This window comes from Phaenicophaeus curvirostris, chromosome 3 (genome assembly GCF_032191515.1).
Source record: "Phaenicophaeus curvirostris isolate KB17595 chromosome 3, BPBGC_Pcur_1.0, whole genome shotgun sequence".
Classification (NCBI taxonomy): Eukaryota; Metazoa; Chordata; class Aves; order Cuculiformes; family Cuculidae; genus Phaenicophaeus; species Phaenicophaeus curvirostris.
The window spans coordinates 33,166,895-33,187,921 of NC_091394.1; the positions used below are offsets into that span (position 1 = coordinate 33,166,895).

The 21,027-nt window shown below is 41.2% G+C and overlaps 1 protein-coding gene across 2 annotated transcripts in view; it reads right to left on the reverse strand.

Annotated features, from left to right (window-relative positions):
- Positions 1-444: 444 nt before the first annotated feature.
- Positions 445-21,027, reverse strand: part of F13A1 (coagulation factor XIII A chain) — a 76,406-nt gene continuing 55,823 nt past the window's right edge. For both annotated transcript variants that reach the window (XM_069853587.1, XM_069853588.1), the window contains exons 9-15: positions 18,181-18,284; positions 17,285-17,373; positions 16,198-16,351; positions 15,346-15,633; positions 11,154-11,314; positions 8,057-8,193; positions 445-4,158 (exon numbers count right to left, since the gene is read on the reverse strand). In XM_069853587.1, coding sequence (XP_069709688.1) covers positions 4,014-4,158; positions 8,057-8,193; positions 11,154-11,314; positions 15,346-15,633; positions 16,198-16,351; positions 17,285-17,373; positions 18,181-18,284 — 1,078 coding nt within the window. In that variant the 3' untranslated portion in view covers positions 445-4,013. The remainder of the gene's footprint in view (positions 4,159-8,056; positions 8,194-11,153; positions 11,315-15,345; positions 15,634-16,197; positions 16,352-17,284; positions 17,374-18,180; positions 18,285-21,027) is intronic.

Below are 21,027 nucleotides of genomic sequence, written 5' to 3' on the forward strand. Positions count from 1 at the left end.
CATCATTTGGCTTAACAACTGTTAGTAAAATGCCTTGAAATAGTTAGCTGATAGAAGCACACTTGTAGGTAAAGTTTCATTAGGGGCATACTGGTCACTTAATGGGCTCTGACATGTTGAAGTAATTTCCAGGGGAATTTGAGGATTCTCTTTGCTGGCACTGTGATGTGCTCTGGAAACTGTCACCTTCTCCAATACATTAGGTAGTCAGTTGTTAAAACAGAAGGAAAGACAAAGGTGAATCATTAAACTAAGCCTGTATTTTTTTCCTTTTTTGTTCATTTATATAAAGATAGGATTTTCTCCTTAGCACCAAAAAAAGAAGCCCCTTTATTAGCATGGCTCAGAAGTGAATTTTTTAACTTCTGCAATTAAGATGAAGCAAGTGGTGCCTATAGTGTTGCTACATAGAAGTAGATCGAAATACACAACACAAGACACAAGTGCAATCAGAGATACTTTATTTCAAATTCTTATTACACTGTGGTTATAAAAAGCCTGGAATGGAAAGCAGGTTTATAGAAAAGAGAAAAAAAATGGATGATTTTATTAGATGATGTAGGCTCTAGTAAGCCTGCTTAATTACTTAACAGCGGTGGTCACCTTGCATTTACAACACACTGTTCAGTCCCTTGTACACCAGAGGACTTATATGTGAGACTTGACATTGCAGAATTTCTAATGTGGTCATATAAGCTGTACAAAATGAGCGCGTGTCCATGCCTGAAGTGAAAGTCCTCAGAAGTCTGGTGTTTCTGGATCCAGGGGTACTCAGTGACCATGTGAGGTGGTGTGAATCTTTGCTTTGTTCTATATACTTCAGCAAAAGAGCAGCCTGCATTTCTCTCCTCCAAAGACTTGCTTACTTTTAACACCTGGTCACAGGTTTTTTGTGAGGCAATGAGTGGCAAGAAGAGAAGCAGAAGGTAAGTCATCTCCCTTGTATTCTCACTAGCCAGACCACAAAATGACATGACCAGAAGCACAATAAAGCCTCAGTGTTTGATGAGCATGAGGATCCTTTGAACTTTTTGTAAAGCTTAGTTAGCTCAACTGTGCTGTGAATAATGTTCACGCTCTTACACACTGTGGTCAGTGGAGAGGAGTTGCCGCAGCTTGTAGCACGAGCATCTTTGCCTCATGGGAAAAGATCCCAAGAAGGATTTCAGCGTAGACAAGGAATGAACACTCAAATACAGATGCACACTCTAGCATAACAGGGTACGTGGTGTAGGATGGAACAGTACCCTGCGTGGAAGATTAATGGAAACCAAAGATTCAGAGCAGCCTCTGGACCAGAAGGTCCTCAGGGAAGGAGTGATGCCTTAGGAAGCCTTGTTGCATCGCACAGAGGAATATGCTCTGAGACTTTGCTGATTCTCAAAACACATCTTTATTACTTTTGCAGCTGAGTTTCTGAGCCTGTATCTTCTTGGGGTTGCTCATAAAACAGGACTTCATTCTGCAATAGCCATGATTCTGGACATAACATGTACTGGGATGCTTCCAGCAAAGTGAGCTCTCCGTAAACTCAAACATTATACTCTTTTAAGATAAAGCAGTCCCTTTAGCTAGAAATACCTGTTTTTATTGCAGCCCGAATGATCTACCATAAGGTCAAGCAAAACCACCATGAGGCCTACATCATTGAAGAAGGCGCTCCTGGACCAACCCAGACATAAAAAGGAAGCCTACAGAGGGCGGAAGCAATGGCAGATAGTCTGGGAGAAATATGGAGAAATTGTTAAAGCAGCCAGGTATCAGATTAGAAAAGCTAATGCCCTGATAGCATTAAATCTGGCCAGGGATGTTGAGAGCAATGAGAAAAGCTTCTACAGGTATGCTGGTGATAAAAGGAAGACTAGGGAAAATGTGGGCTCTCTCCAGAAGGAGTCAGAGACCTGATTATTTGGGATATGGAGAAAAACTCAGCTCCTTAATGATTTTTATGCCTCAGTCTTCACTGACAAGGGCTCAAGCCATACCACCCAAGTCAAAGGAAGCAAAGGCAGGGACCAGAAGATCAAAAAAACGCCCACTGTAGGAGAAGATCAGGTTCAAGACCATGTAAGGAACACGAAGGTGCACAAATCCATAGAAACTGATGTGATGCATCCACGGGTCTTGAGGTAACTGGCAGATGAAATTGTTATGTCGATATCCATCATATCTGAGAAGCCATGACAGTCTGGTGAAGTTCCCACTAACTGGAAAAGCGAAACCATAACTCCCACTTTTAAAAAGCAGAAAAAAGGATGAGCTGGGAAGCTACAGGCCAGTCAATCTCACCTCTGTGCCAGGCAAGATCATGGAGTGGATCCTTCTGGAAACTCTGCTAAGGCACATGGAAAATGAGGAGGTGACTGGTGAAAGCGAACATGTCTTCACTAAGGGTAAATCATGACTGACGAATTTGGTGACCTACAATGGGGTTACAGATTGCTGGATAGGAAAAGAGCAACCTGTGTCATCTACTCAGACCTGTGCAAAGCATTTGCACTGTCCTGCATGACACTCTTGTCTTTAATTGGACAGACATGGATTTGGTGGGTGGACAACTTGGTGGATACGGAATCAACTGGATGGTTTTACTCAAAGAGTTGCAGTCAACAGCTCAATGTCCAAGTGGAGACAGGTGATGAGTGGCATTCCTCAGGGATCAGTATTAGGACTGGCATTTAATATCTTTGTCAGCGACACAGACAGTGGGATTGAGCACACCCTCAGCAAGTTTGCTGATGACAACAAACTGTGCGGAGTAGTTGACATCCTGGAGGGCCGGAATGCCATCCAGATGAACCTTGACAGGCTTGAGAAGTGGGCCTGTGGGAATTTCATGAAGTTCAAAGCCAAGTACAAGGTCCTGTGTCTGGATCAGGGCAATCCCCAGTATCACTACAGTCCAGGGTATGAAGGAATTGAGAGCAACCCTGCCGAGAATGACTTTGGGGCTCTGGTGGATGAAAAGCTGGAGATTAGCTGATAATGTGCACTAGCAGCTTGGAAGGCCAACCATATCCTGGTCTGCATCAAAAGATGCCTGGCCAGCAGGTCGAGGGAGGTGACTTTGCCCCTCTACTCCACTTTGATGAGACCTCCCTCCCCTGGAGTACTCCATCCAGCTCTCAAACCCTAAGCACAGGAAGGACATGGACCTGATGGACTAGGTCCAGAGGAGGGCCACAAAGATAGAATGTCTCTCCTATGAAGACAGGTTGAGAAACTTGGGGTTATTCAGCCTGGAGAAAAGAAGGCTCTTGGGACACCTTATAGAGGCCTTTTTGTACCTGAAGGAGGCCTACAAGAAAGCTCGGGAGGAACTTTTTACAAGGGCTTGTAGTGACAAGAAAAGGGCTAATGGCTTTAAACTGAAAGAAGGTAGATTTAGATTAGATATAAGGAAAAAATTCTTAACTACAGTGGTGGTGAGGCACTAGAACAGCTTGCCCAGGGAAGTTGTGGGTGCCCCATCCCTGGAGTTGCTCAAGGCCGAGTTGGGTGGGGTTTTGATCAAACTGGTGTAGTGGGAGGTGTCCCTGCCCTTGGCAGGAACCAGATAATCTTTAAGGGCCCTTTCAACCCAAACAATTCTATGATTCTATGAAGGCTGTGTGATTCAGTCTAAGAATTTATAACACTGGATTCTTTCTTTATCCTTTTCAGTGAAATATTGGGTCCTAATTAAAATTAAAGTTCAGACTTCTTTGGTGAATAGAACTTTCCAGATTCCCTTGCAGCACTAATGCAGAAGACTAAATACAAGAGAACTATAGGAATAATGTGGCCTAGAGTTTTCTTTAATTACATTTATCTAATTTTAAATCATTCACTATCCAGGTGCTTCTTCAAGTTCTCTCTAGTGTTACTGATTACTTTTCTTTATCAAATTTTGTTCAGCACAAGGATGACCAAATGAACAGTAAGTAGATGTCTAGCTTTTTTTTTGTTTTTCCTCCCCTCTAATGTGATATTTTGAAATACAGCTTAATGAGAGACTAAGGCAGCACCTTCGTTCATTGTTTCTGAATCTGGACATCCAGCTCGCCATACACATGCCTCAAAACATCACAATTCAGGCTAGCAATCAGCTTCCGTAACCCTGCTCGTTTGGGGATGAATTTTACTTCCCAGGTCAAGGTAGAGTTCATTGGGATTTGCCTGTAAGGAAAAATGAAAGTATTGTGATCAGTCAGTCAGTGCTCTCAACCTGACCCACAACTGGAGAAACAGAAGGTGGACAGTATAACACATCTCAGATTTTTTGTGTTTCACTCGTTCTCTAAGTGTTCTATAAATTATTACTTACATCTTCTGTTCCTCACAGAACTGACTTTTTCAATGCCTTTTCTAGCCTTTCCTCCAGGCTAATTTTAGATTTCCAAAATGAAGCAATTTTCCTCTGCCTCCTGTCACTTCTTCTTGTGACCACTTTCAGAATGATCTTCTTTATAGCTGACTTTTTTTTCTACTTTATAATTTCATTTTACCTCTTTATTATAGCCTATAGCCTGTTAGTGATTTCTTAAATGGTTAAATAAGTCCATGTTTTGAAATGTCTAGGGAGTTTCCATGTAAATCTGGTGCAGTGCTGATGAGATACTGAGCCCATCACCAGCTCCTACCCTGTAGCACCCTATTGCATTTGTAACAACAGAGGATCTCCCAACTGGACAGTTCAGATGACATCTTCATGTCCATACAAATAAGCCAATGTGTTCTTGGGAGTCCTGATGTTAGCAATTACTCTTTTACATTATGTATTAGACTTGATAACTCATACTATTCATAACTCATACTATGGAGCACCTGTATTGTGTGCTGCTCTTGATTTTCAATTTTTGCTACAATTAAGATGCATGGAGGGCCTCAGGTACTGGGTTTCTATGTTTTCTCAATGATTTCACTACGTTCTGCATGCAGATTTTGAAGGCTGATACTGATTGATTATGTCTGGGGGATGTCAGGATACAGCTGCTCCAAAGGAGCTGATGGAGAAGTTGGAGTAGAAGGGAAGCTATTTATAAAAATGAATGTTCTTTTCCTCAGCATTAAGAAGATTATGAACTTAACCAATGTTCTCCTCTCATGTGGCTATGGTATTCTGCAAACAACTGAATCAAGTGAGAGTAAAGGAAGCCTAAACTTTGGTCATTGTTTCAAATTCTCATCTGTCAGGATTTGGCTCTTAGATGCTATGTCCTATGCCAGAGTCTGGAGAGAAATGACTGCTCAGGCTTAGCCAAGTCACTACAAAACAAGAAACCTTTATTAGTTAACCTGGGATCCTTCCAGCTGAATGTTTGTTTCAGTGCAAATCTTCCCCTACTAAAATGAGAGATATTCTAGGTTCTTAGATGTTAGCTTAGGTATCTTCATGTGGCACTGCATTGCATACACTCATAGTTACTCTGCAACATGTACCCATTTTTACAAAAGAAGAAGCAGAAGAAGAACATATTTTCAGTTTGAGCATGTGTAGACTGATTCCACCAAGCGCCTTCCCTCTCTTTATCTTTGTTCTTAAAGAGACATATTCTGTTCCAATCAGCTGGCCTGCTTGCTCCACCAAATGCCCACTAAAATGGTAGCTAGATAAAGCAATGACTTCCATTGCTTCATAAAGCTAAATACTTTTTAAAAATTAGAGTTGTTGGGAACTATCTGCAAGGGATGATCTGTCTGGAAAGTGAGGAAGATAATAAACAAATTGGCTGGGCAACAAGGTTTGGTCTACTTTAGCACTTAGGGGCCAGATTCTGTAAGGATGAAGGTTTCCAGACCACATCTTCACAGTGCCCCAGTGAGAGATGGTAGTGTTACCATCTCTGATTTAAAATACTATCATGTCTGCTCACATACATTTTTTATATACATATATGTGTGTGTGCAGGAAGAAAATGGGAGTGCTGGGAAACAAAAGCCTACCTTTTTCTCTACTGTAATACTTCTAAAACAACTTCCTTCTCTCTACAAATGCTAATACTAGCTGAGCTTTGACATGTAGAAACACTAAATTAGTTATCTGCTAGTATGAATGCATGCTTGGCTAAAATGCTTTAACAATATCTACCACTGTCTGGTTAATTCTTATTTGCCATGTAAAGACTATGTACCATGTAGCAACTGCTGCTGCCAAAAGCTCATCTATAAGTTATGCTTATCATCAGTCTCAGGCTAATAGCTAAATATTAATCTATATACAGCTCTTTTGAATGGTCAATACTGAAATCCCCAAGCCACTTCATTCTCAGAATAATGTGCTGTCAGCTGGATCATGCATTCTTGTTGTGTGGAGTTGCTCACATGATACAGAAAAGCTACCTTAAAAATAGAGAGGTAAAAAGTCTCATCTTCAAAAATATTACAAAAGGCACATCCCACATTCCACAGTCCTCAATGGACAAGGAAGTGGTGGAAGGGTGGGAAAAGCCTGGGATAAGTTTAATTCTCTTTGCAAATGGAGTAAAGCTGCCCTAATCTCATTTTCCGTGGGGAGAATTCAGTGATGAATGGTTCCGTGTAATATGCTGAGCCATCACCACTGGAGCCATTTATCACTCTGAATGCACAGAGGCATTATTATTTAAATAAACTACAACTGCCCCCTGCTCTGTCCTCCATGTGTATAACCTGCAGCCTTCATTCATCTCAGAGAAGTTAAATCTTACAGTGACTAAGCTGATCCATTTCCATTTTAAATGATGCCAAGGGCACTACTGAAAAGGGGAAAACACGATGACGTCTCTTCTGTGAGTCATTTTTCTCCTTAGCTCTAGTGCCTGTGATGCGCCTGACAACTTCTGCATCCTTGAAGTGAGAGCAGCCCACGGCAGCTTTGGGATCAAGAAGGATGCAGAACAGGGGAGGCAAGCACGGACAGGCAGCAACGAGGGCTATTGCTGCAGCTTGTGTAACTCGTGTGGACCGTGCTGAGTCATGTTCAGCAGTATCTGTGGCATACCACGCGCACAAAGCAAGCGCAGTGTGATGCCCCTTCATAGTCATCTTTTTTTTTATCCAGTTCCACTCTGGGGACTGGTTTTGATCTTTTTATCCGTGGCCCAGGTGCAATCAGACTTAGACCTCCCCTGCTGGCTGCAGATAATGCTGACAATTTATGCAGCTGCTGAAGCATAGGCAATTCTTCAAACTTCTTTTGCACACACCTGGGGACCATCAGCTCAGGCAATGATAGATAACATTGCTTCGGCTGCCCAAGACTGAGCAATGGCTGTGAAATTTTCTGAGGGTCTCAGTAATATATCCTGGAACTAGCTAATACTGAGCTTGTAACACTGAACTCAAACGAAAAGAGGGTTTAGGAAACAGCTTGCTTAGCATATGGGTATCATTGTGTCATTGAGAGGTGCAACTGTGAGCGTAGTGAAGGTGGCAGAAGGACTTTAGTGTTCTTCAGGTTTGGAAGCACTCTATGTTGGAGCACACCTCTATGCCAGGGCAGCCCTCTGTGGCGCTACCTGGGGGAGCTGTGTGCTCACCCACTGCAGCCATCCCAGCAGGCTCTGCTGCATCCAACACACATTTTGTGTCTTGACATAACCTCGCAAAGATCATCTGAGGTATCTGAATGTCTTGTATAATCATGATTAACATGAGCAGAGAAAAGCCCTTTTTGAAAAACAGCACAGGACTTGATTTGCACATGCTGAGCGAGTGGCAGTAAATACTTCATGTGTAGGATAAATCTGTCTTTCTTTCTGTGATAGCGACTTGTAGGTGTTATTGTCAAGAGCTAAAAAATAATGTAGTACAGTCAGAAAGCAAACTCAGGCTGCATTAGGTACTACCCAGTCTCATTACCCCTTCCTCCAACACTGGTGAAATGCTCTCATAGTCTCTCTGCACAGCCTCTCTTGACAGCCTGACTTCTTCTGACTATTGAGACTATAGCTCTCCTGTGTATTGAATTTTAAAGTAAGGAGAGGGTGTCTAAATTGAATTACTCAGTGCAGTGTTAGTTAAGTGTCTCTCGTAAGCTTCCTCTTGTGAGCAAGCAGGGGGACAAGCTTCCAGGTAGTTGTGCTTTCTTCCCTACCTGAACTTCTTTTTCACTGTTGTCAGCAGGCCCGGTCCCTCGAGGCGAAGTGTGACGTCTTCCAGGGTTTGTCTCAGAGGATTGGTGAATTCCACAGTCACAGACATTTCTTTACCAGCTACTGTCTCACCTTGGGTCTGCAAGACATGGGAAGAGCAACTCTCAAAAATTTGATAATAATAAAATGCTCCATGGAGAAATCTGCAGGGTTAATTACACAGTACTTGCTAGGAAGAAGAGGAGAAGGAATGGAGCACACAGCAAAGCAGCATGAGCATAGGATGCCTAGGCAGGAGAAAACTGTTGAATGGGCCTATAAGTACCACTGCAAATTTTTCTACCTATTGTAGTTTTCCCTCAAGCCACATGACAGGTCAAGAGGCAGACCTTCATTTCTATAGGAAAAACAGAAACTTGTGTGCACACTCCTGGAGCTGAGCGTTCAGCTGAGGGCGAGTCTGGCTGAAGGAGCCTCTCTCCCAGATTCTGCCTCCTTTCCGAGGCTCCCAACCACCACGAAGTGCACAGCATGCTCAACATGTAAGAACCAGAAGAGAAAGGCAGGTCTTCCCCTGAATTAGAAACAGCAGGTCCCATTGCTTGCATCCCCCAAAAGTGTTGTGCTCATCTTCTTCCTGCCTTGCAACCACCTCTTATGCTCTGAGAGGTTTCTAACCTTGTGCGTGCACTCATGTAGACCCAAAAGCCAGCAAAAAAGCAACACATTTTGCTATGAAAAATATTAAACCATGAAACTAACAAACAGTGATCACATTGACTTCCACATGTGTTACAGTACACAGCTGAAGGAATCTGTCTGTGCCTTCAGATCAGCATCAGTAGTACAGCTGCCTAGAAAACATCTCCAAACCAGCGTGGTTTTAAACAAAGAATACATGAATGGAGAATTTTTTCCTCTGCCCCCCTTCCCCCCAAACACAACATTTTTCCAAGAATAGAAAAAGCTCGGGCAAGGGTTTTCAACCTTTCGCTGGCAGCTGGTCCATGGACTACTTAAAAGGGCTTTGAGAAAGGTAACTAAGAAAAAAAAGGATCTTGTCAACAGATTTAAAGTGCTCTGCCAGGGTCTGCAGCCTTATGGCAAATTTTGAAGGCACATGACAGCTGCAAAAAGCTGGAAATACCCTGGTCTAAGGGATCACTATGCATCAGATATCAATATATTGACTGGAGCCAAAGATAAGACACTCACAGGTAAGCTCTCAACAGCATTTAGCCTCCTGAATTTGCAAAAGCACATGAGTGGCATTTTCAAAAGTCCTTGCACAACTAGAGCTCTTATGTCCCCCTTATCTTAATTGCACATTTAAGATCATCATTTCATGGGAAGATTCAAAATCATCCTGAACTCCCACACATGCAACTGAGACTATGATATGTATTAGCTGAACTTATTTTTGTTAGCTGGTCTCAAGCTAAATTAGAATAGGGCATAATTTCCTCAACTGTTAACTCTGACAATCTCCTTAGCCCAAGAGAAAGATCAAAAGGGCACCTGAAGACATGAAGGGAAATATTGTTTTTCATTTTTCTCTCTTACTCTTATACCAAGAACTCCAATCTGTCAGTCACATTCAATGAAGAAATCTGACAAGAAAACTAGGGAGACAAGCTTCCTCAGATTTCTTAAAAAAGCAATGAAGCAAAGTTTCCTATATGAATACATAGGTATATACATGTGCATACACACTCTCTTAAAAAAATATTAAAATTTCAGCATATTTTTTATACATCACAATGAAGCAGAGAAGAGACAAACTCAGTTTTCCTAGAAACCATGGTTATTGTACAACAACCTATCCTATATACTAAACATCCTTTCTTCATAACAGCAGGCAGGATACACTACTTTGAAGCTGAAATTGGGAATGCTGCAGAAGATGTTTTGTTTTAAGTATTGAATTGAAAGAACCCTCTGCTTTTAAAATGTGGTTATTGAAGTGGATTTTATCTAAATTGTTTGCCTTCTCTAGCATGCTCAGTAAACCAAAAACTTTGGTTTGAAAATCCCAACAATCTGATCAGATCATTGTGACATTTCTGCAGACCATGAAATGGAGTGGATTTTTTTGCAAACTTCACTATAGTTTGAATCTATGTTTTTTAAAAAGTGTTTTTCTATGGAAGAGTGCAGCTACTACATAAATTATTATATGGAGATCTGAACATTGCTTCAAACAAATATACAGGGAGAAATAAGTCTATAAACTTGGATTTATTTCAAGGTCCTGAATTTTAGGGGCTGCATTCAAATTTATATAAAGCTTCCTGAACAGGTGTTCTGATTTTTTTTTTAAGTATTAGGAGAAAAGCAGATATAAATGACATCATTCAAAGCAGATGAAGGCTCAGCACTTTTGAAAAAGAGGCAATTTATTTGGATGCCAAATTATGAGTTGAGAACTCTAAATCTCAGTCCTGCTTTCATTATACATGATAGGATCCTTGTCCTATCAAAAGCATTAAACCTCTACATTTTCATAGGTACCACGGCACCGTCTGTAGAATTGCTTGAACTTATAGGAACTCCACTGACAGTACATTCACAGAGTGACAGCAAAGCACTGGAATCCTGAAAGCATTGTTTGAAATCGATGCTGCCCATCCAAGTCTGGAGAAACTTCCCACGACACCTGCAGGAGCTTTCCAAGCAAATTCACCTCAACAGCTGTGCCCTTTATTCTTCAGCAAGAGGCCTCTGTGTTGTGTTGCTTTGAATACAATAGACTTCTGAAGTAAAGACTTGAATGACTTGAGTAAGCAATTGCTCTTACCCTTTGAGTTTCTTCAGCTTTCTCAGATATTTTACCCTCCCTGCTTACTTCAGCTCTCCACCACCAGTGATGCTGTCAGCTTCAGACCTTAATGGAGGGATATTTAGCACAATATACAACATACCTATACAACCATGTGCATTCCAGGCAGCTCCTGCTTTATGAGGCCCTTGCTAGGCTGAAGGTCTAACATGCACACACACAATTACATCCCCCATTCCAGAATTCAACATGACAATCTCGTAGAGAACAGCCCACATGCAACATAGTGGTCACTCCCTTCCACCTCAGTCCTGAGCTACCTTGATTCGCAGGGTTGGAATTTCCAGGATTGTCGCCTTCTGCATGGCCAGAATCTTCCCTGTTTCATTGATCCGTGTTGTCACAAAGAAATGAAAGGACGCTTGGTCCAGCAGGTCACCCAGATACTCGCTTGATTTGACCACAACATCAAAAGCTCTGTCTGAGGGGAAAAAGAAAGAAGAAAAAAGACAACTGAAGCAATCTAATGGTTAACCATCCCTCCCCTCATGGCTAGTGGTAGCTGCATGAGTGCCTTGGAATAAAAGTGTCCCAGCACCAAAGAATGACTTTGATTTTTTTGTCCAAACTATCTTAAATTCTTTACCACATCATTCCCCTCTTATCCTGCTCTCATTCCTTTTAGGCCATGAGCTCTGTGGAGTAAGGGCTGGGTTTGTGCATAGGCTCTACCCAGTGTCCATTACCATGGACCCAGGTCCCTGCTGAAGGTCTCTAGGCATTACCACAAAATAAGTGAAAAGCAAGACTGGCAATAAATATCTACTAGGCATGTAGGTCCGAATCAGCTTTTTGAGTGTCACTCCTGTAAATACCTGTTCTTTCACTTTATTCCTGCATTTTCTTTGCCTCATTTTGTGGCAGATGAATGCCACCAGGGATGCCACCAGTGCAGTCACTGCAGGTTGTGAGCCCATGTAGGTTCCCTGGGAGACCACCTGCTTTGCAAGACACATCTGGATATCTGCCTTTGTTCTACACTGGATGTGCCTGCAAAATTTAGCCAGAAGGTCCTCCTGTCACCAGCATGCCCTCCAGAGAGCTTTCATGTGCTCCCTGATGATAATTATTGGAAGGAAGGAGATGCAGGGAATCATTAATTTTAATTATATTGAACTGCAATTCCCAGGCCAACAACAGTGTGTGAATGTGTTGCAGAGAAGCAGACGTGCTAACTAAGTGACCAGGCAGAATACGTAAATCTGGAGCTCTTGCCTCTATAAACATTCACTATAACCCTAGTAAAGATACCAAGATCCCTCATCTGTTAAGTATAATTATTGTTGTTATCCATTGTTAGTATTGTGTTTGTGAGATACACTGTACACACTGAGATAACTAAACTCAGTCAGGGAAATGACATTTACCCCTTCTCACTCTTTTGATCATTCACATCAAAACCAGTTCCTTGAGTTGGTTTCAAAGCTATTCCCTTGGTGACCACCTGACCTGGATTTACCAGGCCGACCTTAAATTTACTGCATGTGCCCCCTGTCCCTCCTTCTGTCTGTCTCTGTATCTCTTGTAAAAGAATTTACCATTGTACCCCAAACTGTAAATTATAAATCAGGCAAGGCATTTATCATCTATTTAAAGCAGAGTACATAAACAAATAAAAATACTATAGACTAGGAGAAATTTACATGGCAGTGGAAAGAAAGATGAACTTTTCTGTTTAAATCTAATCACTTCAGGGGTGGGAAATAAAAGGAATATTAGTCTTCCATTTCCTTAGCACTGACTCTGCTGGTAAGTTGACAGCACTACTTATTGCACCTGGGAAAGCCAAGGGAGACACAACACCAAGCTGCTTTACAGCCTTTCAGAAAAACAGAGGGAACTAAATATAACTGAGTAGATACAAGAGCACCTTTGAAAGCACTGGAAAGTTTAAGCCATTCAAATCCTCAAAGATGTTTTCAGCCCACACAATTCCTTTAATCAATGTTCTGAAAATCATGCATTCCTTCCCTGTTTGAAAACTTAGTTTGCTTCATTCTTTCAACAGCATAGGTAGAAGAATGCATTTGACACATCTTTATTATACTGTATTTTTTTTGTTACCTCTGTAAGTATAGACACACCTCTTGCCATGAACAAACCCACAAAATCTGCCTCAGAAAGTATGCTACCATCATACCCCTGACAAGGTGTTCTCCCACAGCTGCAAATTATCACACTGCCTTCCTTTGCACTGCCCATCTGCTCAAACACTCTTCCTGAGTGCACACATACTTCTTTCCAAGGCAAAGCTAAAAGAATTCAAGTTCAAGTTTTACGTATCACCTTCAAAGATGGCATAACTGGTGAGGTGGTTTTTGCCCTTTTGTGGGACAGAGTGCTTCATCGCAGCTCAGCTATACGCTGATTTCCACCCTGGAAGACGGTAATATCTGAAAATGTGCCTCTTAGGCCACAGACAGTGATGGGGACATATTTCTGGTACATAAGCACAAAAAAAAAAAAAAAAATGTTCTGTTCTCTCTGATGCCTGTCACTACTCTGTGTTCACTTGCCATCAGTCAATTCAGAGTTTCCAGCACAATTTCAAGACACTTTTTACAAACCGTTTACTTAACTTATTAAAAATAATTATGAGGCTCAGTGATGCTTAAACATCATCTATTCATTTCATTTCTTGCACAGAAGAGATAGATGAGCCTCAAAGCACTGCAGAGGTTGTGTTTTAGGTAATGGTACCTTAGACAAACTTTTGGTGTAAAAGCAGACTGAATTTTTCCCTGTCAAAGTAGTGACATAGAATTTAGACCAAGAAGTTGAAAATGATTTATTTTTTTTTTTACTGTATCTAGCCAAGTCTCAAAAAACTTTTGCGGTATTTCAGGTCAAATATTTAGTAATGGATGTAAAGCAATAACCCTACCCTGTGTTTTAATAGGCTGTGTTCGAACAACTCAAGTCAACTCGAAGTCAGACCATTTCCAGACCATTTGCAAATGAGCTGGAGAGTTAGAAAGAACCAGCAAGCAGCTGTCAGGGCTTTGCTATAGACAAGAGAGAATTTTTATTAACCTTCTTCTATAGATGCCTATAAGTGGACTCCTGCTTTATGGAGATTAATCAACTCCAGACCAAAATATCCAGGTTTAGATGAAGCTCAAAGTGGAGGATTTCTTTTCATGGCACAGTGGGAACTGTGATTCTATGGAAGCTTCTCACAGAGAGAAAACCCATCCTCTTTGAGGAGGGAGGTCTTACAGTGTCTCCTGAGCTGGGATGAGATAGACAAGACAGATGAAAAGCTCGGGGTCAGCCAAGGTTGCTATGATCCAGCACCAGACCCAGATCAGGAAGCCCATACTTTGGCCTCCTAGAGTCCTGCCACCCCTGCTGTGCTCAGCACAGATTGCTTTTGCCCAGTAGCAGCATCAAGAAGGTAAAATGATTGTTCCTGACTTTCTCAGTAGGGAGCTCAAGAAGAGGATCCTCTGACTAAGCCCCCATAAGAACACATTCTCATCAATTTTGCTGAGCTGGAGGCACTGACCCAGGAGCACAGGCCAAACGGAAAAACAAGTGATTGGCAATTACTCCTTACTGAAGAAGCCAGGCATCTACAACCAGCCTGCTCCATGCTGCTTTGGAGTTCAGCAGGTCCTTGATACTTGCTGACCGTTTTCCAAATGAGGCTGCCATGGCTGACAGGAAGTAAATCGGTTATATCCAAAATTTTAAAAAAAGAGAAGATTCCTCTTCTGTACTTTAAACAATGCAAAATCCTGCCCTCAGACACATAAGCAAGGCTGCCGTGAACTGCTTTTCTCATGAGAAGACAGGGCAGGATCTTCTCACTGCAGTCCAGGGGGCACTAGGAAAAGCGAACCCTGCATCTGTAAAAATAACTCAACTTTGGGCTGCCTGCCCAGCTGACAAATGTCCCAGCTCTATAGTGGCACTTTCTAGTTAGAGATCAATTTTTTAGATCACTGTAAATACAAAATCCTGAACCTCCCAGTCCTCCAAAGCCCAAAGTTCACTTGGATCCACTCAGCTTGTCAGCTTGTTTCAGGCAAGACAAGATATTCACTTTTTCATTCCTGTAAATGACACCCTAGGGAATTCGAACTTTTCCCTCACTGGCTGAGATACTGTTAGAAGACTAAAGTTATGAAAAATGATACTTTGCAGCTTAATACCTGCACTCCTTTCTTTTGTATTAAAGAAGAAACATGAAAGTTCCTAGACCTGCAGCTTGATATAAGAGAGCATTACGTAGGGAACAACAGCCCGAATAAAACAGCCTGAGCTCTAAATGACACTGGTAGCAGGGCCAGAGTTGGGAGTGAAGCCTTCTGATACCCAGCAAAGTATTCTAGCCCTAGCTAGTAGAATTAGCTGTGATTAGAGAGCATTGGTTAGAGACATTGTTGACAGTTAACAATATAAAGCAAAAAAAGCTAGCAGGTTTAAAAGCAACTATACAAGTCTTACTTGAAAAAGGTTCCAGTTTTGCACTGAAAGAGTGTCTCTTGAATTCATTTTTTGTGACTCCTGTATAAAATACTATGTTGCCTGAAAGGTATGTATTAGCAGTGTAGTTGTTGCCACTTTTGTTCCTGAAAGTTATAGTGACTTTAAAGTCACTGCCAAGGATTGCTTTTTGCACTTGGAAGTCCATGTCAACATCTTTCTGTGGCTGATACACGGTATCTTGGGTCGTTTGCTTTTTAACACCATACATTACAGCAGTTTCAAGTGCCAGTCTCTCCTCCTCTGAGCCTAGAAATGAATGAAAATCAAATTTAGATGAGAAGCAGGGATACTGCATAAGCCCACTCACCAATCACAAGGGTGCATTTTCCATGGTTTATGGCAGCTGAAATGAATTGATGAGGATGATGAACCTTCCTGTGGTGAAGACAATATTAGTAGAACTTCACAACTTCTGAGTGAGCTGGTCTTAAAGATTTTAGCCATGTCAGATAAATCAACCTAGTTTAATTGATATTAATAGATCTACACTGATTTACTCTGTGCAAACATCTGGCCTGAGCAAGGAATGTCTAAACAGCTGCACAGAAAGCCTTGAATTATTTTGAATGCTTTGAGTTTCTCCATGACTACCCTTTATTTTCACTACACCTTACTCAGTCCAAAGCATTTCTGAGCAGCAAAGTCTGTGCTGTTATCAAGGCATCTACAGAGTTTCTGGGATGGAGTTCCAGAGGGCACCTTGGCAGCTTTTCATGTAGCTCCTTCAGTGCCAAAGGTCTTTAAATTCACCATCCAAGACCTGACTGAGGTAAATCTACACTAGCACCATCCCATCCAATTTCAGATTACCTTCTCGGAACTTGTACTCCTCAGTAATGTCCAACATTCCATCACGCCCGACTTCCTTGGTCACAATCAGCTGGCCAATATGGTTTGTATCAATTTTTTCTATCACTTGGGCTCCATTTCTCTCCCTTCTTGAGTAAACAATATCACTATTGACCTACAAAATTAAATGAAAAATTACTAAGATACATGGAAGTAGAGAAAGGAAGCAAACCCAGCCTAGTTACCCTCAAAACAATGACACGCTGACTTAAAGTCCCACTTGCATCGACGTCCCATGTTTAGAATTAGTCATACATTATAATAACAACTAGATTAATTTCACTGTTTGCAGCACCGGAACAACAGACAGTGTAAACTTGAGTAGGCACAGAGGTACTGTTTGGACTTGGAAGCACATTCCTTGCAGCAGAAAGCTTTAAACTATAGAGACAGGAATGCTTCATAGATAAAATATCTTTATTTCCTTCTGTCCTAAGCTATATACAATTTAATTAAGGAGAGACTTGCTCTACAGCTGCTGCAATTCTGGGCATAACAGCTCTGGTGGTGCAAGAGGTTAAAACTCCAGACCCTTTTGCTCCTCATGGAGATTTTTTCCTTTCAGATCTGGCATTCAAAACATCCATGTGAGCTCTCCTTGATCCACTGCAGACAAAATTAACGTGTTGAGCAAAGACCTCTTTAAAATCACTGCATCTATTTTGACTGAAACAAGCAAGGGAGCCTTAACATAAGCAGCTTTGCTGGCAAGCCTGAGAAGGAGGTTACAGCTAACAAGGGATGAAGATGAGCAGCTAGAGCTAGTTACTTATTTGCCAGCCTAGCTGGAATCTGGGAAGTATAAATGACAACAGCCTGAAGTTTCATCAGAGCCAGAGAAGCTTTTACTGCTTCATACATAGTTGAGGTTAGAGACATCTCTGTCATTCATTAGAGCCCTACCACACCTACTGGCCTGCATGTCAAAATACAGTTACTCTGATGTGAAGTATACATGAAGTAATAAGTTGCAGTGGAGCCATATCTTCTTTCTCATCTGTGGTAGCAGTGATATCACTCAACACACTAAAAATTTTCAGGTAGGTACCTCAGCATAGACAAAAGGAGCATCAAATTGGAAGCAAACATGACCATGCTTAATGGCTTGAACTGAGGTTGGGCCACACCTGTACATACCTGTGGAAAGAAGATAAATTGAGAAATTAAATTCATTAAAAATCATGTCAAAATGTTGCATTTTCTGAAAGTGAAAGGATTCTTGGTGTTTCTGAACCCTTTCAAAAGTTTACAGAAACTTCTGACCAAGGAGTGAAAAGCTTAATACTGTTGTCAGCCCTCTAAACAACACAAATTCAGTCTAAAACAACATAATGGTCTGGTACCTTGATGGCACCGTAAATTCCACTCTAAGTCTTAAGTGCTTGTAATGCAGTTAAAGCTGATTTTACTTAAAGAAAATAATTTTGGGAGGGCTCATACCACAGACTGTGAAAGATCTCACTGCAAATTTGCTAAGAACGCCTTTTAAGCACTGGAAAATAAAGGACTGGGTAGAAATAGTAGTGACTTTTCACTTTTTCTTTCCTGCCTTCTGCCTGCTCAGGAAGTTTATCAAGGGCTGCAGAAACTGGATGATATATAAAGAGGGAGAATTAATTTGGTCAGGCTGCTATGCAGGTTCTCTAAAGTTTTAGAAGCCATCTTCTGGCAACAAAACTACGTGCCTTTAGTACAAAGCACAGCCCTTCTTATGCAGGATTTTGTGCACATGCATCATGAGCGGTATTATAATGAGGACAGATTTACTTTAGAGCTCGAAACAAATCAGAAGGTGGCCCTGAGCACAAGTGAGTGTGGATATCAGGTAAAAGAAGTTGTCACTAGCCATACGGTTGCACTGGCTCAGCTAATGTCACTTCATTATTTACCACAAAGGACCCAAGCATTACAAAGAAAGCTAAGGAGGACTTCAAACAATGTTACCATCACTGGTTTCTTGGGGTGTTGCATCAACAACCTGCCATCCTCCAAAACCAACAGGAAGATCGGGTCTGGTCATCCAAGCTTCATTCCAGCAATGATAGTTCCTTAGACAAAAAATGAGGCCAGACTATTAAATTCTTGGAAAGAAACATGCTGACTAAACAACCTATGTATTTATGTCCTGCCATTGCTTCAATAACAACATTTGCCAATTTAGAGGTGAAAAAGTCAGCTCTTTCTAGAGAATAGTTTTTTAGGTCTAAAAGTTTGATATCTATCTGTTAAAATCTGAAGGCCATAATTCTTCATTGTAGTTTCTTGACTCCAAGCTGAAGAAGGTTTTTCATTCTTCTGCTGTGTTCTGAATGCAAATGTCTCTCAGAAAACTTTGCAGAGCCTGGAGATTATTGAGTTGTTTGAAGATGTACACAACCTAAAATCCCTTTCCAGCCAGACACTTCCACTTCACTTTGCCTGCAAAAGCAAACTTGCAATCTTCTTCAAGTAATTGAAGCATGATCTGCTTTATAACTATGAAGACTGAAGATATGATGCCTCTTCTGAAGAGATTTCAGGATCAACTCCATAACACACAGTATGTAGCTTTTTTCATAGCTCAAACCAAACATGTTTAGCTAATTTCCATGTTGGTTGAGAAAAAGGCCCTGCACAGACTTTATAAGACTGTCTTCATTGTGGATTCCTTATAAAGTCTTCCCAGTCTGTCATGTCAATGAGGGAGATCAGATCTAGGACATACAGCTTTCCATAAAACCCACCTACAACCACTGAGGGCCAAGTCTTGCCTTTAGGGCCCAGGATAGAATGCCAAAATTTCTGTGAGAGGTTCATCTAGGTGCTCAGGGTTGAAATGCCCTTAGTTGGCAGGGTTCTCAGGAAAAGAAATAAAACAGTACAGCATCTTCATACTATGTCTAGGATGTTTCAAAGAACAGCAGAAAAGAAAGGTGTTGTAACTTCCTGAAATGCTACCAGTGCTCAAGAGAGAGCACAAGCAAGGAAAGAGAAAATATAGAAAGAGGGTCTTGCAGTAAAGCCAGAGAAGTGTTTGAATTTCATTACTGTAAAAAATGAAAGAAGGAAGGAGTAGAGAAAGGGGAAATTTTGCTTGCAAATTATACATATCCTACAGCAGATAGGAATAAAATTATATCTGTGTAGCTGCTGATACAGCCCCTAGTACATGCAATGATATTAGCAACCAAAATGGGGATTGTTAAACTCTGAGAATTTCATTAATAATACGTGAAAACCAACCATGGAGCAGAGTCAGAAGGATACGAGGCTTGTCTAACAAGACATTTCAAAGTGGAAATGAAAGCTTAGATCAGGGTAAAACTTGTCAGTTAGGAGAGTTAATGAAGCAGCACTACAGAAAAAGGAATTATTCAAGGAAAATGACGCACACTCAGAGAATTTTTGATACTGCTGAGAGTAGTCAATGCTGAATCATGATTGCAGAGCTTTGCTTAGGGCTACCAGAGAATGGGGACACACTTCATGGTAGATGGGCTTTTGAAAACTGTTATGCCAACATTTGAGAGAGACAATCCCTGCTCAGAAGCCTTCACTGGTTCACTTTGAATCAAACTCAGATGTTTCATTTGCTTTGTGTTCTGCAAAAGATGAACCTGAAAAGCAGGCAGGAGGGAAGGATGATAAAACCAAGAGGGGGATAGCTGTAGCAAATAGCATCTCTGCTTTAATTCTATAATGCAGTTTCTTCTATATTTTTTTTCTATATTCAACCCAGGGAAGAGCAGGACCTTTCATACTGGTTTCTGTAAGTGTATCACTGGGCACAGAAGAACAGTTATTTCTTTAGGTCTGCTGCCGTACACATACACTTAAGGATACTGAGTGTGAATAGATAGCAAGATGTTTCTTGTAAGGCATGTGAGCATTCAGGAAAGGAGAATGAGGGGAACGTTTGCCTCTCTAAAATGTAGTAGAAACTTCTCTCTCGTAGGGAGAACCTGGCTCTGTAGCCATAATTTGTTAAACTGATTCTGTAGTTCTTGTGTTCTTCAGCAAGCCTGAGATATCAAAGAAAGCAAGAATGGCTACACAGATCAATGTAGTGACCATTAAATATTTACAGAGATAATTACGAATAGACTAAACAAAGTGATGGGCAAATTAATAAAAGATGACCAGGTGGGTTTTATGCCTGGAAGACAATTTAGGAAGGGTACTTCGTATTGCTTATGAGACAGGCACATGCTAAAACAGCTGGTGCTCTTTCATTAGCTATTAATCCCGGGCACTGAGGTTGAGAGAGGCACTATAACATTAACAAGAATTTAGAGAAGAGCCAGCTGGAAGTGACTTGGAAAGTAGAGGTCTCAGAAGGTCTTTCACCACAGGCTTAGACTTGGATGAACTCCAATGGGGCTGGGTGACTTCGAGGAAGTTTCTACTGAGGTACTGACGTTGGTCTGTTTGGACCTTACAGTAGGAGTGAGTCTTGATTCCCATCCAAGAGTAATATTCCTTAAGTGTCTTTATATCATCATTAAGAAAGACAAGGAGAACAAAGTAAGGGGACAGAGTCAGTACTGATGGGCCCAAATCCGGCCAGCTTTATAAAAATAACTTTTTGCAAAGTCTGTGTAATTTTGTATATATGTCTTGTTGTTGTTGTTGTTGTTGTTGTTTCCTATCCTGAGGGAGAAGATGGTCTTTAATAAAAATAGATAAATAAATGTCAGATAACATTGAGAGGGAGCCCCAAACTGAGAGATTGATTGGACTAAAAATCCTGGCTCCAAGTATCCCTGAAGTCTGAGGATATTTAAAACCTAAGGACAGATCAGCTCCAGCAGT